Raw genomic sequence first — 14949 nt, 5'->3', positions numbered from 1 at the left:
ATAATGATTCTGCAAAAGATGTTCATGCCTGAGGCTTTGAGGTATCAGGTTCAGTCCCTTAAGCTAGAGTTGAGTGGTGTTGTGGTATTTTTCTCTGTATTTCTCTCACTTAATGAAGGAAGGAAAGAAAGAAGGAAGTAAAGAAAAAAGAAAGGAAGGAAAAAGCACTGAGAGGACCAGGCAGTGGTGCACTGGTTAAGTATACACATTACAGTACCTACCTCCCCTCCCTTCTTAATTTTTATTTCTCTATCCAATAATAAAAACAAACAAACAAACAAAAAAAGACAAGCAAGCAAACAAAAAACCCAGATAGTTTTTAAAAAACTAGAAGCAAAGAAAAATGCACTAAGGGCATTATTGGGGCAACTGATGATGAAATTGAATCTAGACAGTGGATTAGAAAAGTAATGTCTTAATGTCAACTTTCCTGATTTTTTTCTTTTTTTAATTTTTTAAAAAATTATTTATTTTCCCTTTTGTTGCCCTTGTTTTTTTATTGTTGTTGTAGTTATCATTGTTGTTATTGATGTCATTGTTAGGACAAAGAGAAATGGAGAGAGGAGGGGAAGACAGAGAGGGGGAGAGAAAGACACCTGCAGCTCTGCTTCACTGCCTGTGAAGTGACTCCTCTGCAGGTGGGGAGCCGGGGGCTCGAACCTGGATCCTTATGCTAGTCCTTGCGCTTTGCGCCCGTGCACTTAACCCACTGCGCTACCGCCCAACTCCCAACTTTCTTGATCTTAATTTTTTAAAAAATTATATTTATTGATTCATGAGAAATGACAGGAGTGAGAGAAAGAACCAGACATCACTCTGGTACATGTGCTGCCGGGGACTGAACTTAGAAACTCATGCTTGAGAGTCCAGTGCCTTATCCATTGCGCCAACTCCGGGACCACAACTTTCCTGATCTTAATCATGGCACTATGGGTAGAGAAGACCATGCTTTCTAGGAAAAATATATGAAATGCTTTGGGATCGAGGGCAGGACAGCTCCAATTTAATCTCATATGATTCAGGAACAACAACAAAACAATATATGTGTATAAGAGAGAGAATGAGGGAGTCAGGCGGTAGCGCTGTGGGTTAAGTACAGGTGCTGCAAAACGCAAAGACCAGCGTAAGGATCCTGGTTCGAGCCCCCAGCTCCCCACCTGCAGGGGAGTCGCTTCACAGGTGGTGAAGCAGGTCTGCAGGTGTCTGTCTTTCTCTCCCCATCCTCTCTCCATTTCTCTCTGTCCTATCCAACAACGACGACAACAACAATAATAACTATAACAATAAAAACAAGGGCAACAAAAGAGAGTAAATAAATAAATATTAAAACAAAAGAGAGAGAGAGAATGAGAGGTTTAGCAGTGTGACAAAATGCTGGCTATTGGTTCTTTGGATTATCCTTACAATTTTTGCAACTCTGACCTTCTACCAAAATAATAAGAAAATAGAGATCATAGACTCAATATGCAAAGACCAATTAGTGTTGGTTGTGAGGGTTGTTAGGCAACTCTTTGTTCGCATCTCCTTACCCCATAATCCACACAAATGCTTAGTTTAGTTTTCCTTCACCAGCAAGCAGCAGTTCCTGCCCGCCCCCCCCCCCAATACCTCAGCTCTTGAGGGCCTCAGAGAAATAGCACCGTCCCATGTCAGCCAACTGCCCCCAGCTCCAGGCACCCTAACAAAGCCAGCTAACATGCTGAAGGTGCCTTGGCGCCACCCTTACCCTCCTCTTGCTGCCATCCAGGCCAGCAAACTCAATGGTCTTCATGCCGGCGTCTGCCCAGTACAGCCGCTGCGACCCGTAGTCAATGGCTAATCCATTCGGCCAAGTCAGGTTGGAAGAGATGATGACCTGGCGACCTGAGGCGTCCATGCCAGCTCGTTCGATCTTAGGGCTGGCCCCCCAGTCAGTCCAGTACATGTACCTGGCACAAACAAGTGAGGGGTTTATATATACCCTCCCAGTGGGGTCTAGGGTACCCAGAGTTTTAGGGGTTCTGCTTGTCCCAGCTTCCTTCCCCAGTTCCCAGCCCCATCCTGGGCTCAGAGCTGTCACTGAAGGGCTTTATCGCTCTATCAGCAGATACCCTTGGGCAGGTACCAGGCAATGGCACGTTTGTAACTATGCACAAGGTCTTGAGTTCAAGCCCCTGGTTCCCACTTGCCAGCAGTGAACCAGTGCTTCAGGTGCTCTTCTATCTATCTCCCTATTTACACTCCACTCTCAATTTCTGTTTCTATTAACAAATAAGCAAACAAACAGCCCACCAATGTCCTGGAGCCACGCTTCCCCAGAGCTCTGCCCCACTAGGAAAAGAGAGAGACAGGCTGGGACTATGGATCGATCTGCCAACGCCTATGCGTAGCAGACTTCACTGCCCAAGGCTTAGAGGCCCCAGATTAAATCTTAAATCTCTGGCACTACCACAAGCCTGAGTTGAACAGTGATATGGTTAATATAGGAATAAGAAGGCCTTCCCCACTCTGGGGGAAAAGAAAAAGGAATAAGAGGGCCAGGGAGATAGTATACTGGTTACGCAAACAACTTTCATGCCTGAGGCTCTGACATTTCAGGTTCAAATCCTGGCACCACCATAAGCCAGAGCTGAGCAGTGCTCTGATCAAACAACCGACCAACTAACCAAACAGAAGACAGTGTTGCCACTTGCTCTGTGGCTTCCACAAGCTGCTCTTGGTTCCTTGGTACACCCATAAGATCTAGCCACTTCCACTAACTTCCAGACGTCCCTCTTGAGTACTCAGGTCTTGGGGAAGGTGGGGAAGGTGCAGTTTACTTCCAAAGGGCAGGTGCTCACTCACCCGCCCATGGGCTCCACCACAATGTCCCGGGGACGGTCAAGGTTCTCCCAGATCAGAACTGTTCTCATGCTGCCATCAGTATTGGCCACCTCAATCCGATCTGTCCCTGCCAAGAAATGGGGGGGGGGGGCGGGTAAAGATATTAGTAACTCAAGCTTGGTCATTTACCCTGCCTTCCCTGCCCAGCACACAGGTTGGCAAGCACTCAGTGGTTGACAGGTATTTCCTGGTAGATGATGCAATGGGTATGTAGTAAATTGAACCTTCAGAAGAAATTCAAGGGAGTGCTCAGTTCCACTCTTCAAAGAGCAAGGTGTTATCAATTCAAGCAACTCATTCTATCATACAATTCTCAAACTGTGATGATTAAGGGCTTATTAAAAAAAAACAAACAGATTCCTGAGCTTAATCCCCAAAGATTTGGCTTCAGCAGATCTGGCACCAGGCCCAAGAATTTGCATTTCTAACAATTCCTGGGTGAGTCTTATGCTGGTGATCCAGGGAGCACATTCTGAGTTGGCTAAGACATTCCCCTTGCCTCTCACAGTCACCTGGCATTTTGTGGGATTTGGAAGGTGGCACAGTGGCTAAAGGCATGAGGTTCTGAGTTTGATCTTCAGCACTGCATGTACCGGAGTGATGCTCTGGCTTTTTCTCTCTTATTCTCTCCATCTCATCTTAAGAAACAAGCACATTCTTCTTCCTCTTTCTCCTTTTCCTTCTCTTCTTTTTCTTCTTTTTTTCTCTTTCCCTTCCTCCCTCCTCTCCCTTTCTTTCTTCCTTTTTATTATCATCTTTATTTATTTATTGGATAGAGACAGTCAGAAATTTAGAGGGTAGGGGAGAGACAGAGAGGGAGAGAGACAGAGAGACACCTACAGCACTACTTCACCACTTGCAAAGCTTTCCCCCTTGCAGGTGGGGACCAGGGGTTCAAACCTGGGTCCTTGCACACTGTAATGTGCACTCAACCAAATACAGCACCACACCAGCCCCTCTTGCTTCCTTTATTTAGAATCAATATACCTATTTTACCTAGGGAGTGTGGTAGGAGGAAAACTACAGGAAAGTTTCCCTATTTGAAAGGCCTCAGTCACATGGCAGGAGCCACCGCTATCTGACAGGCAAATGCCAAACCCTCAGAGGTGAGCTCTCAGTTCTGACTCTGTAGCAGCCCCTCCACTTCTCACTGAGGTCAAGAACTTCAGGTCAAGAGAGAAGTGCTCTAGGAGGGGTCAGAGAGATAGCACGGCAGTTTATGCAACAGACTTTCATGACTGAGGTTCAGAGGTCCTGGGTTCAGTTCCCAGCACCAACATAATGCAGAGCTGAGCTATGGTCTGGTAAGAGAGAAAGAGAAAGAAAAGGGAGTCAGGCAGTAGCACAGCGGGTTAAGCAAACGCGTAAGGACCAGTTTCAGTCCCCGGCTCCCCACCTGCAGGGGAGTCGCTTCACAGGCGGTGAAGCAGGTCTGCAGGTGTCTGTCTCTCCCTCTCTCTGTCTTCTCCTCCTCTCTCCATTTCTCTCTGTCCTATGCAACAGCAACATCAATAACAACAATAACTACAACAACAATAAAAAAACAAGGGCAACAAAAAGGAAAATAAATAATAATAAAAAAAAGGAAGAAAAGAAAGAAGTGGTCTAAGAAAGCACTGTGTCCCTTCTACCTGTGACCAAGGTTTTTATTTTGCTTTTTTTCCTTTTCATTGTTTTTTTTTTTTTCCCCAGGAATTTTAAATTCTATTCAGGAAAACTGAGAACATTCACAGGTTAGAACATGAGAGAGAGGGGAGTCTGGCAGTAGCACAGCAGGCTAAGCGCACGTGACGCAAAGTGCAAGGACTGGCATAAGGATCCCAATTTGAGCCCCCAGCTCCCCACCTGCAGGGGCATCACGTCAAAAGCGGTGAAGCAGGTCTGCAGGTGTCTATCTTTCTCTCCCCCTCTCTGTCTTCCCCTCCTCTCTCCATTTCTCTCTGTCCTATCCAACAACAACGACATCAATAACAAGAACAATAATAAAACAAAAGAAAATAAATATATTTTTAAAATAAATATTTTTTTAAAAAGGACATGAGAGAGAGAAATGGAGTTATAATGTATTTATTTTGGATGGAGACAAGAGAAAAATTGAGAGGGAAGAGGGAGAGAAGAGAAGGAGAGAGACAGAGAGATATCTGTAACACTCCTTCAACACAAAGCTTCCTCCCCCCTCCCACAGGTGGGGACCCGGGGCTTGAATATAGGTCCTTGCCCATTTTAACATGTGTGCTCTACCTGGTGCACCACTGCCTGGCCCCAGATGTGACCAGGGTTTTAAATGAGGAATCCTAGTAAAGCAGGTTGTGAGTGCCCTATACTTACCTGCATCAGTCCAGTACAGCTTGTTGGTGACCCAGTCAATGGCCAGGCCTGCAGGACTCTCCAAACTGGTGTCCACTACCACCTGGCCAGGAAGCAAAGCTTTATCACTGACTGACTGGACTTGCACCCAAACTCCACCAATTCTCAGACCTGCCAAGGCCTGGGAAATCCTTAGCCAGGAGTAGGTGGGCCCCGTCCCCCCAACCCAGCCCACCCCGAGGCCCTGGGCCCACACTGGGCCCTACCTCCTGTCCTGTTCCATCCCACTTGGCCCTGCTGATGGTGTCAGTGCTGACGTCGGTCCAGTACACGTGGTCATCCCGAGAGTCCCAGTCCAGGGCCACCGCACTGCGCACGTCAGCCAGTGGGATGACATCGTCGGACAGGTCCTCGGTGTCAAAGCTGATCCGACGGATGTCCATCCTTCGGGCAAAAAGCAGGAACTTGTCAAGACCTGATCAAAGGCCGAAAGGGGTCTCCTTTTAATGTTCTAAATCCAGTAATAGCGACAGACACAGATGCTGGCCTGCGTTGACAGCTGGCTCAGTCACTTCCTGGGGCCTTAGTGTTCACATCTCAGGCCTGCTTTGAGCACAGGGTAGGGTGAGATAAAGAGACTCCACCCAGGGCCCAGAGGGACTTCCTGTTGGGGAGCTTGTCAGTGGCAACTTCAGTTTTCTCTCCTTACTCTGCTTAGCCTCCTCTAGTGCATTGGCTACATCAAGCCAAGCCTTGCCTGACTGCCTGCCTGATTGGGGCTTCTCTTTGAATCACAGGGATTGATTCCTTCCTTCCTTCCTTCCTTCCTTCCTTCCTTCCTTCCTTCCTTCCTTCCTCCCTCCCTCCCTCCCTCCCTCCCTCCCTCCCTTCCTTCCTTCCTTCCTTCCTTCCTTCCTACCATTCCTCCCCCTCTTCTTTCTTTTCCTTTTTCCAGAGCACTGCTCATCTCTGGCCTATGGAGATGCTGGGGATTGAATCTGTAACTTTGGAGCCTCAGGCACGAGAGTCTTTTTGCTTAAGATTTATGCTATTTACCCCCAACTTTATCCTTCTTCCTTCCTTTTTTAAAATCTCTTTTTAATAAATCTGTTTAATAGTTCCTTTAATTTTTTTTAAAAAAATTATCTTTAGATAGAGGCAGTCAGAAATTGAGAAGGTAGGAGGAGACAGGGAGAGAGAAAGACACCTGCAGCACTGCTTCACCACTTGCAAAGCTTGCCTCCCCACAGGTGGGAATCTTCCTTTCTTTTTTGGTAGTGGTGCTGGGGGTTGAATGCAGTACTTCATACATATGAGACATATACTTAGCCACTGAGCTACATTCCACTCTGTCCTCTATATCCCTTCTTCTGGCTCTTGTCACATCATCCGATAGTGACTATGTCTGAACACTTACTCCTTGCCAGGTGCTCAGCTTATCGCTTTTTTTGCCTTGGCTCCATGACCCTCACAGCAGTCCTTTGCTGTTCATGCTATTCTCCTGTTCGTTTTTTTTTTTTTTTAATATTTCATTTATTTATTCCCTTTAGTTGCCTTTGTTGTTTTTTATTGTTGTGGTTATTATTGTTGTTATTGATGTCGTCGTTACTGGATAGGACAGAGAGAAATGGAGAGAAGAGGGGAAAACAGAGAGGGGGAGAGAAAGACACCTGCAGACCTGCTTCACCACCTGTGAAGCGACTCCCCTGCAGGTGGGGAGCGGGGGGCTCGAACCAGGACCCTTATGCCGGTCCTTGGGCTTTGTGCCGTGTGCGCTTAACCCGCTGTGCTACCACCTGACTCCCACTATTCTCCTGTTGTATAATAGACAAGCAGTCCTGAGGCTATTAGAGGTCAAGTTCAAGGAACTGGCCCAGGACCCCCTGACTGCAGAGCAGTGGAGTGGTGACCTGAACTTGATTCTGAAGCCCCAGAAAAGGAGTATTGGGCACTCTCCTTACCAGTCCCTTGGCCCTCTTCGGGTCTATCTGTATATTTGCTATGTTTTTCTGCCTGGAAATGGCACTTTCTGTCTAACTTTTCCAATACTTTGAAACTCTGGGAAATCCTTAATGGGAAGTTCTTGGTGACTACTTGCATTTCAGTCAAAAAGGGAAGAGCCGAGCACACACACACACACACAAAAAAAGGAACAAGGGTGTAGGGACATTAGGTTCTTGGCCAATGTGTGCTGCATGAACACTGTCCCTGTTCCTCTGAAGGGTCTCCCTAACTTTACTCTCGAGGAAGGAACCCAGGTTCCAACAGAAATTTGATTTTAACTAGACACAAAAGCTTCAGCTGCTACAAAAGCAGCTGCTGAGGTGTGAGGAATGGCTCCAGACCTCTGGCCGGTTGTGCTGTACGCCCGGATATCACGCCTTTCTGGACTATTCTAGGGAGAAGTTAAGTGGTCCTGAGCTAGACAGGGACACCCTGTCAAGACAAGGTCCCTGTGGGAACTCCATGGGAGTCACAGCAACAGTCTGGGAGGCAGCGAGGGAATCCCGTTATCTTTTACTTGTCAGGTACATTTTTATACACACACATGCATACACACACGCATACACACACGCATACACACACACCACACTTACAGAGCACCACCAGAAGTTCTAATCTTTGTTCCCTAGCTTAGGGGCTAAAAGAAAGTGTTAACTGGTAAGGCTAAAATGTAAAGGGAGTAGGAAACTCTTTGCCTATTTTCTGGAAGGGTCTGGCACCTTCCTGCTAACTATAAAGAAAGCATCCTGCCTGGTAAAATAGAACGCAAGTCTGTTACAGGGGTGACTACCCCTGGACCCTCAGTCCTGCCTAGACTTTCACATAGGAGCTCACGGCCTCACTCATTCTGCTCTCCAAGGACTATCAAAAGAACCTGGCCCTACCTACAGTGGGGGAAACTCCCCAAGCCCCTGCCCCTTGCTCCTGCCACCCGCCCGCCCAGGACACAGCCGCTATAGCAGGTGTCCCAGGTCCACTTACTTTGGGCACAGGCATGGCTGCTGATCTTGCGGAAGCCGGTGGGGCAGGCACAGGTATAGTTCTGGCCACTGGGCAGGCACAGGTGGGTGCAGCCCCCATTGTTGTCCCCACAGCGGTTTTTCCCTGTTCAAAGAACAAGAGGGTCAGTTAAGACCAAAGATTGGCAAAGGCTGTCCCAAGGCTAGTGAGAAATGCTTTATCTATCTGTGATTTCCCTGCAGGGAGGAACTTACTATTTTTAATTAAAAATTTTTTTTTTGCCTCCAGGGTTATTGCTGGGGCCCAATGACTGCACTATGAATCCACTGCTCCTGGAGGCCTTTTTTTTCCTTCTTGTTGCCTTTTTATATATAGTTGTAGTTGTTATTACTATTGTCATTGCTGTCGTTGTTGGATAGGACAGAAAGAAATGGAGAGAGGAGGGGAAGACAGAGAGAGAGAGAGAAAGATAGACACCTGCAGACCTGCTTTACTACCTGTGAAGCAACTCCCCTGCTGGTGGGGAGCCGGGGGCTCGAACCAGGTCTTTGTGCTTGGCACCATGTGAGCTTAACCTGCTGCACTACTGCCCGGCTCCCTATTGTTATTATTTTTTCCCAGAGCACTGCTCAGCTCTGGCTTATGGTGGTGGTGGGGATTGAATCTGGCATGAAAGTCTTTTTGCATAGCCACTATACACTCTCCCCAGTCCAAGGGGAGAAAATTATTTTTTATTTTATTTACATGTTAGATAGAGAAATTGAGAGGAAAGTGGAGAGAGAAGAGATTTCTGCAGCACTGCATCACCACTTTTGAAGTCTTCCCCCTGCAGGTGGAGACCCGAGGCTTGGAGCTGGGTCTTTGAGCATTGGTTGTTATATGCACTCAACTAGGTGCACCACTGCCTGGCCCTTGGAACGTCTTCTTACCATTATTTTCACTAGGACTTCGTGCATACATGATTTTTACACTCAGGGTCAACTTTTTCAAATAAATAGATAGATAGAGAGAGAGAGACAGAGACACCATGACTTCCCCCAGTGCTGCAATACTGCCCGTGTGGTATGCTGGGGGCTTGAATCTGGGCTTTAAGAATGCAAAGTAGGTACCTTATCAAGTGAGATATATCTCTAACACTATCTATATTTTATTATTATTATGATGATGATGATGATGATTATTTAAATTACTTTAGCCAGAGCACTGCTCAATTCTGACTTATGGTGATGCTGGGGGTTGAATCTGGAACTTCAGAGCCTCAGGCGTGAATGTTTCCAGCATACCCATGACTGCATCATCATCATCCTCATTATATATCTGCTACAGCTGCAAGCACAGGAAACAGCTGACACACAGGAGAGATGCCCTTTTAAGTGCTTAGATGAAGCAGCTGAGCGGAGCCACAATGCTGCACTACTTCAATTGGCCAGTAGGGGGAGGAAGCAGCCCATGCTATGGCCAATTTCACCACTACCAGCAAAGGCAACTATGACAGGTGCAAAGGAGGTTTCTCAGACACCAGAAATTCACCAGGGGGCCAATTTTTCCCCTCTTTTACCTGCAGGCTGGCGCTGGGGGTGCAAGGTGTGGATGTCCATGGGAAAGTGGAGTTTGTTGCGAATGATCTCCTGGTTCTTGCCTGTAAACTTGTTGGCACTGTTGATGCTCTTGGTGTGCCAATCTGTCCAGTACAGGCTGTCTTCAAACACCGTGATAGCAAAGGGGTGCGGGAGGCCTGGGGAAGAGTCCAGGAGGCCTTCAGTCCAGATGTTGCTGGCAGGCGTGACCACTGCTCAGATCTCAGCCTCAGCCCAGGCTCCCGGGGAGGGGGAGGGGGTGGGCAGGACGAGAGCAGGAGAGCGGGCAAAGGGCCTCACCCTGGCTAATGACAGCTTTGCGGTGACTCCCGTCCAGGTTGGCCCGCTCTATGACGTGGTGCTTAGCATCCACCCAGTACATCCGGCGGCCGGCATAGTCAATGGTGAGGCCGTTGGGCCAGAAGAGGTGGGTGTCTGCGATGATGCGGCGGCCAGAGCCATCCATGCTAGAGGCCTCAATGCGGGGGGTGTTGCCCCAGTCTGTCCAGTAAATGGTACTGGGAGGAGAGGAAAGGCAATGGAGGGGCAGACCATAGAGAATTCAGGAAAGAGTTTGTCTCCATCTAGTTCAGGGACTCCAACTGTTCACTCTACTTAGCCCACAGTGAATTTTAATTAATGAATTTATTATTATTTTTTTTTTACCAGAGTATAACTAAACTCTGGTTATTGGTGGTACCAAGAATCGAACTTGAGATCTCTCTCATGCAAATCCTGGGAACTGTTGCTGTGTTATCTCTCTGTTTTTTTTTTTTCCAGCTCAGTTCTCACTTATGGTGATACAGGGGATTGAACCTGGGACCTGGGAGCCTCAGGCATCAGAGTTTGTTTGCCTAACCATTAAGCTGTCTCCCCTGCCCTCCCTGGACCTTTATTTATTTCCTAAATATATTTAGAACTTTATGTATTTATCTATTAGATAGAGACAGAGAAACATTGAGAGGGAAGGGGAAGATGGCAAGGAAGAGGGACAGAGAGACACCTGCAGCCTTGCTTCACCACTTGTGAAGCACCCTGGCAGGTGGGGACCGGGGGCTTGAACCTGGGTCCTTACACATGGTAACACGTACACTCAACCAGGTGTACCACCACCTGGCCCCTAATTAAAAAAAAAAAACCCAAACACAACTTTACTGTATTTATTCCAGAAAAGACAGAGAGGTCAGAGCCACACTTTGGCATATATGGTGCCAGAGATAGAACCCAGGACCAAGTTGAGAGCTCTAACACTAGGTCAACTCCCAGCTGCCCTGAACTTAAAAAATAAATAAATAAAATAAGTAAAAAGAATCATTTTTATTTTCCAAGCCTGGGACTGTGGTCATGTGTGATTTCACCACTCCTGGGCCAATATTTTTATTCAGAGAGACAGATGGAGAGAAACCCAGAGAAAGAGGACAGACATAGCGCTCCAGAGTTTTCCCTGCTGCCATAACAAACCTCCAGCTGTAGGATTTTGGAGGATACTCCACCCCCCATCCTTAAGGGCAAAACAGGAAAAGAGGTCAGAAGGTGCAAAGCTCTAATGCTAAAGTCAAAAAGTATAGCATGGTGACTTTAGCTAATAACACATATCTGAAAACTGCTAAGAGAATCATAGTAAAAGTTCTCGTCACAAAAAAAAAAGAACTAGCGACTGTACGCTGGCAAATGTTCGTTCCATTTCTTGGGGTGACTACGGTGCCACTCAAGCATAAGGCTTTGCTTTACTGCACTTGGAGGAGAAAGCATGCTTTGAGACTGAAGGGTCACGGCAGCCCTGAATGAGGCGAGTCTCTTAGCACCATTCCCCTGACAGCATATGCTCACTGAATGTCTTCCTGTCCCATTTAATTAAAGTGCATCTTTTATATATTTATTTATTAAGTTCCTTTTTTGCCTCTGGGTTACGGCTGGGCCTCGGTATCAGCACTACAAATCCACTAATCCTGGTGGCCATTTTTTTCCCCATTTTTATTGGATAGGACAGAGAGAAATTGAGATGGGAGGGGGGAGATATGGTGAGAGAAAGAGAGACATTGGCAGACCTGCTCTGCCATTTGTGAAATGTCGTTTCCACTGCAGGTGGGGAGTGGGGCTTGAACCCGGTTCCCTAAACAGATCCTTGTGCTTAACCGGGTATGCCACTACTGGCCTCTGGTACATCTATTATTTTCCCATTCCCATGATACAACTGCACATTGAATAGACCTCAGTATAGTGTAAACATACATTTACATGCACCGGAAAGCAAAACAAAATGCTTGTGACTTGTTTGACTGCCTTCTCCAAATCACTGCAGTGATCTGGAACCAAAATCTCTGGGGGCGTGTCCACATATGCAAATATCCAATCATCATGCAGTACACCCGAGACTGATATGTCAGATGCCAATTATACCTCAATTAAAAGAATGTGGTTCATTTCATCTTCACACGGCTGTGAGGGAGGCGAGGGCTTTATATTTAATCGCCAATTAGAAATGAGGAAAGAGAGGCAGAAAGAGGGAGAGGTGAACGAGCCTGAGGCCACCCAGTCAGTTACTGCAGAGCTGGGACTCAGACCCAGGTGCTCTGAATCCTGCACTGTGAGGACCACCCCCAACCCCCCAATTAAAGTCCACCCAGGGCACAGGACCTGAGAACTAGGGCATAAGGACACAACTCACCCCTCCATGGGGTGCAAGGCAATGGCCCGGGGTTTCTCGAGGTTCTGCCACAGCAACACCTTCCGGTGGGCCCCGTCCAGGTTGGCCACCTCAATCCTTGACGTCCCTGAGTCGGTCCAATAGAGCTTGTCGTGAACCCAATCCACAGCCAGGCCTCCTGGTGGAGAAGGCAGCAGAGAGTTGTTAGGGAGGCAGCAGGCTCCTCTCGGTCACAGTAACCAGCGCAAACTAGATAAATAATCCAGAGATACTATTCTTGGGCATTTATCCAAAGGACAAACACTAATTTGAAGGGGTATATGCACCATTATGTTCATAGCTGCATTATTCACAATAGCCAAAGAGTGGAAGCAGCTTAAATGCCCATCAACAGATGACTGGCTAAAGAGTTTACGGGCTATATATTCCGTGGAATATTACTCTACAATCAAAAAAGATGACATGTGTCCTTGGGGACAAAGTGGATGGAACTGGAAGTGATTATGCTTAACGAAATAAGCAAAGAGATGAAAGACAACTACCAGATGGTTTGACTCATGTAAAGAACTGATGTGTGTGAACCTGAAAAAAAAAAAACAACCAGAGAAGCAAACCAACTGTTTCTGAGACTTGTGAGAACTCTGGTGGTTATCTTTGGGAGGTGGGAGGGTGGGGATACAGATCTCTAGTGATGGGTGTGGAACTGTACACTGTAATCTTACAACCTTGTAGCCTACTATTAATCACAAGTGATAACATTTTGAAAAATGAAAAAATACATATTTAATGAATCAGAGAGAGACACCAGACCACCCTTCTATTCATATGCAGTGCAGGGGACTGAACCTGGGGTCTCAGTGCTCTATTCACTAAGTCATCTCCCTGGCTACAAGTGCAAGCTCTTCTATTAAACAGTTTCTTGGGCTAATCAGCACAGTTCTAACCACCTGTTATGCACTAACTCACTGAGTCATCATGACAACTTTGAGCTAGGTACGATAATCCCCATGGGCTAGGTGGGGGCAGCCAAGACACAAATATAGGCACACAAGTTCATCCTACATTTTCTCTTCATGCTCAGCCACATTTTTTTTTCCTCCAGAGCACTACTCAACTCCAGCTTATGGTGGTGTTGGGGTATGAACCTAAGACTTTTGATGCCTCAGGCATGAAAGTCTTTTTATATATCATTATGCTATCTCCCCAGGTCCCACATCCTACCCACATTATAGTTTGGCTCCCTGGCCCAAACCAAGGGCCCCCTGCTGTACTGGTTCACAGACTTGGAAATCACAGCTTAGGGCTTTGCAGGTGCACTTGGAAAGCTTCTTAAATGTTCAAGTCAAATGTACTCGAAGTCAGTTTCTTTCTTTCTTTCTTTACCTTTTTTTTTGAAAAATATAAAATGTTAATAAAGGCTACATCACTGAATTACAATAATTATTGTACCAAGTGGTTTTCCTTAAATGAACTAAAAGAGAATGTATAATTTACAGTATAAGTAGAACAAAATGCTATGGCAAAAGTCACTGAATAAAAGACTTGTAATAAAAAGGCATAAGATATATTTATACATAAACCCCTTTCAAAAAACAAGGAAAAACTTGAGCCCTCAATATAGGGCAGGACCCTCCCCCACGCAGATCCAGCCACTGTAGTGATTTAAAGTCAAGCACTAGAAATAGTCATACTCTATTGTATTGCCATACAATATATACAAGATGTATAGTGCAAGTAACAGTGGCAAACAGAATGTACAGCACCTGAGCATCAAGATGATTGTGTTTGCAGGAAAGGGTCTTCCCAAAACTGTTCATGTCTTTGCAAGGCAGAGGAGGACTTTCCAGGATTTTGGAGTCCAAAGACTCAACAAAACAGAACAAAAAACAAAACTCCAAAGACCTCTTATCTAGGTAAAGCATTATCTGGAGGTGCCATCAGGTGCCAGTGGGCCTCAGACACTGGGTGCTGGGCCTCAGTGAGAAGACACCATACGTTACATGATAGGTCTGGGGCCTCAACGGTGAGGTTTCCCCCTCTGCCACAGTGGATCATCCCATCCAACATGGCAAGCTCAAAATGCCAGTGATGTTACCTCAGGCAGCCCTCAAGACCTTTAAGACAAGATTGAGCAGCATAGCATGAAAAAAATGCACCAAAGTCTGCCAAATGTCAATGGTAGGGCACCATTTTTTTTTTAAAGTCTATCTTTAATTGGAGAAACATAGGACTAACCCACTCCATCAGCTTGGAGAACAGTCTGAGATGGTGAAGTGAATTGAGATCTTTTTAAATCTGCAAATACATGGTTGTCTTAATCTGGATCAATCAGAGAAGAATCAATTCTTTATGCTAAGAAATCAAAAAACAATCCAGGGGCTGTCAAGAAAGCTCATTTGGGAGGGTGCCTGCTTTGCCATGTGTGCCACCCAGTTCTGCTGCACTGGGGGCAGCTTTGATGATGTTGTGTCTTTCCCATTCTCCCTCTGTAAGAGTAAAGCCAACAGTGAAGCCCTGGCATCAAGGACAAAAAGGGAAAAATTCAGGTTGGGGGTAGATAGCATAACGGTTTTGCAAAAAGACTCTCATCCC

The 14949-nt window shown here is 46.4% G+C and overlaps 1 protein-coding gene across 2 annotated transcripts in view; it reads right to left on the bottom strand.

Annotated features, from left to right (window-relative positions):
• LRP4 (LDL receptor related protein 4) overlaps positions 1-14949 on the bottom strand; it is an 80848-nt gene that overhangs the window by 40762 nt on the left and 25137 nt on the right. For both annotated transcript variants that reach the window (XR_009545594.1, XM_060176483.1), the window contains exons 13-20: positions 12379-12535; positions 10011-10228; positions 9692-9868; positions 8155-8277; positions 5436-5644; positions 5191-5272; positions 2824-2929; positions 1727-1928 (exon numbers count right to left, since the gene is read on the bottom strand). Coding sequence is in view for 1 of the 2 variants with exons in the window: in XM_060176483.1 (XP_060032466.1) it covers positions 1727-1928; positions 2824-2929; positions 5191-5272; positions 5436-5644; positions 8155-8277; positions 9692-9868; positions 10011-10228; positions 12379-12535 (1274 nt within the window). In the remaining variant the exon portion in view is untranslated. The remainder of the gene's footprint in view (positions 1-1726; positions 1929-2823; positions 2930-5190; positions 5273-5435; positions 5645-8154; positions 8278-9691; positions 9869-10010; positions 10229-12378; positions 12536-14949) is intronic.

This window comes from Erinaceus europaeus, chromosome 17 (assembly GCF_950295315.1).
Source record: "Erinaceus europaeus chromosome 17, mEriEur2.1, whole genome shotgun sequence".
Classification (NCBI taxonomy): Eukaryota; Metazoa; Chordata; class Mammalia; order Eulipotyphla; family Erinaceidae; genus Erinaceus; species Erinaceus europaeus.
The sequence above is the reverse complement of the archived record's forward strand: the minus strand, read 5'-3'. Positions and strand labels throughout refer to the sequence as shown.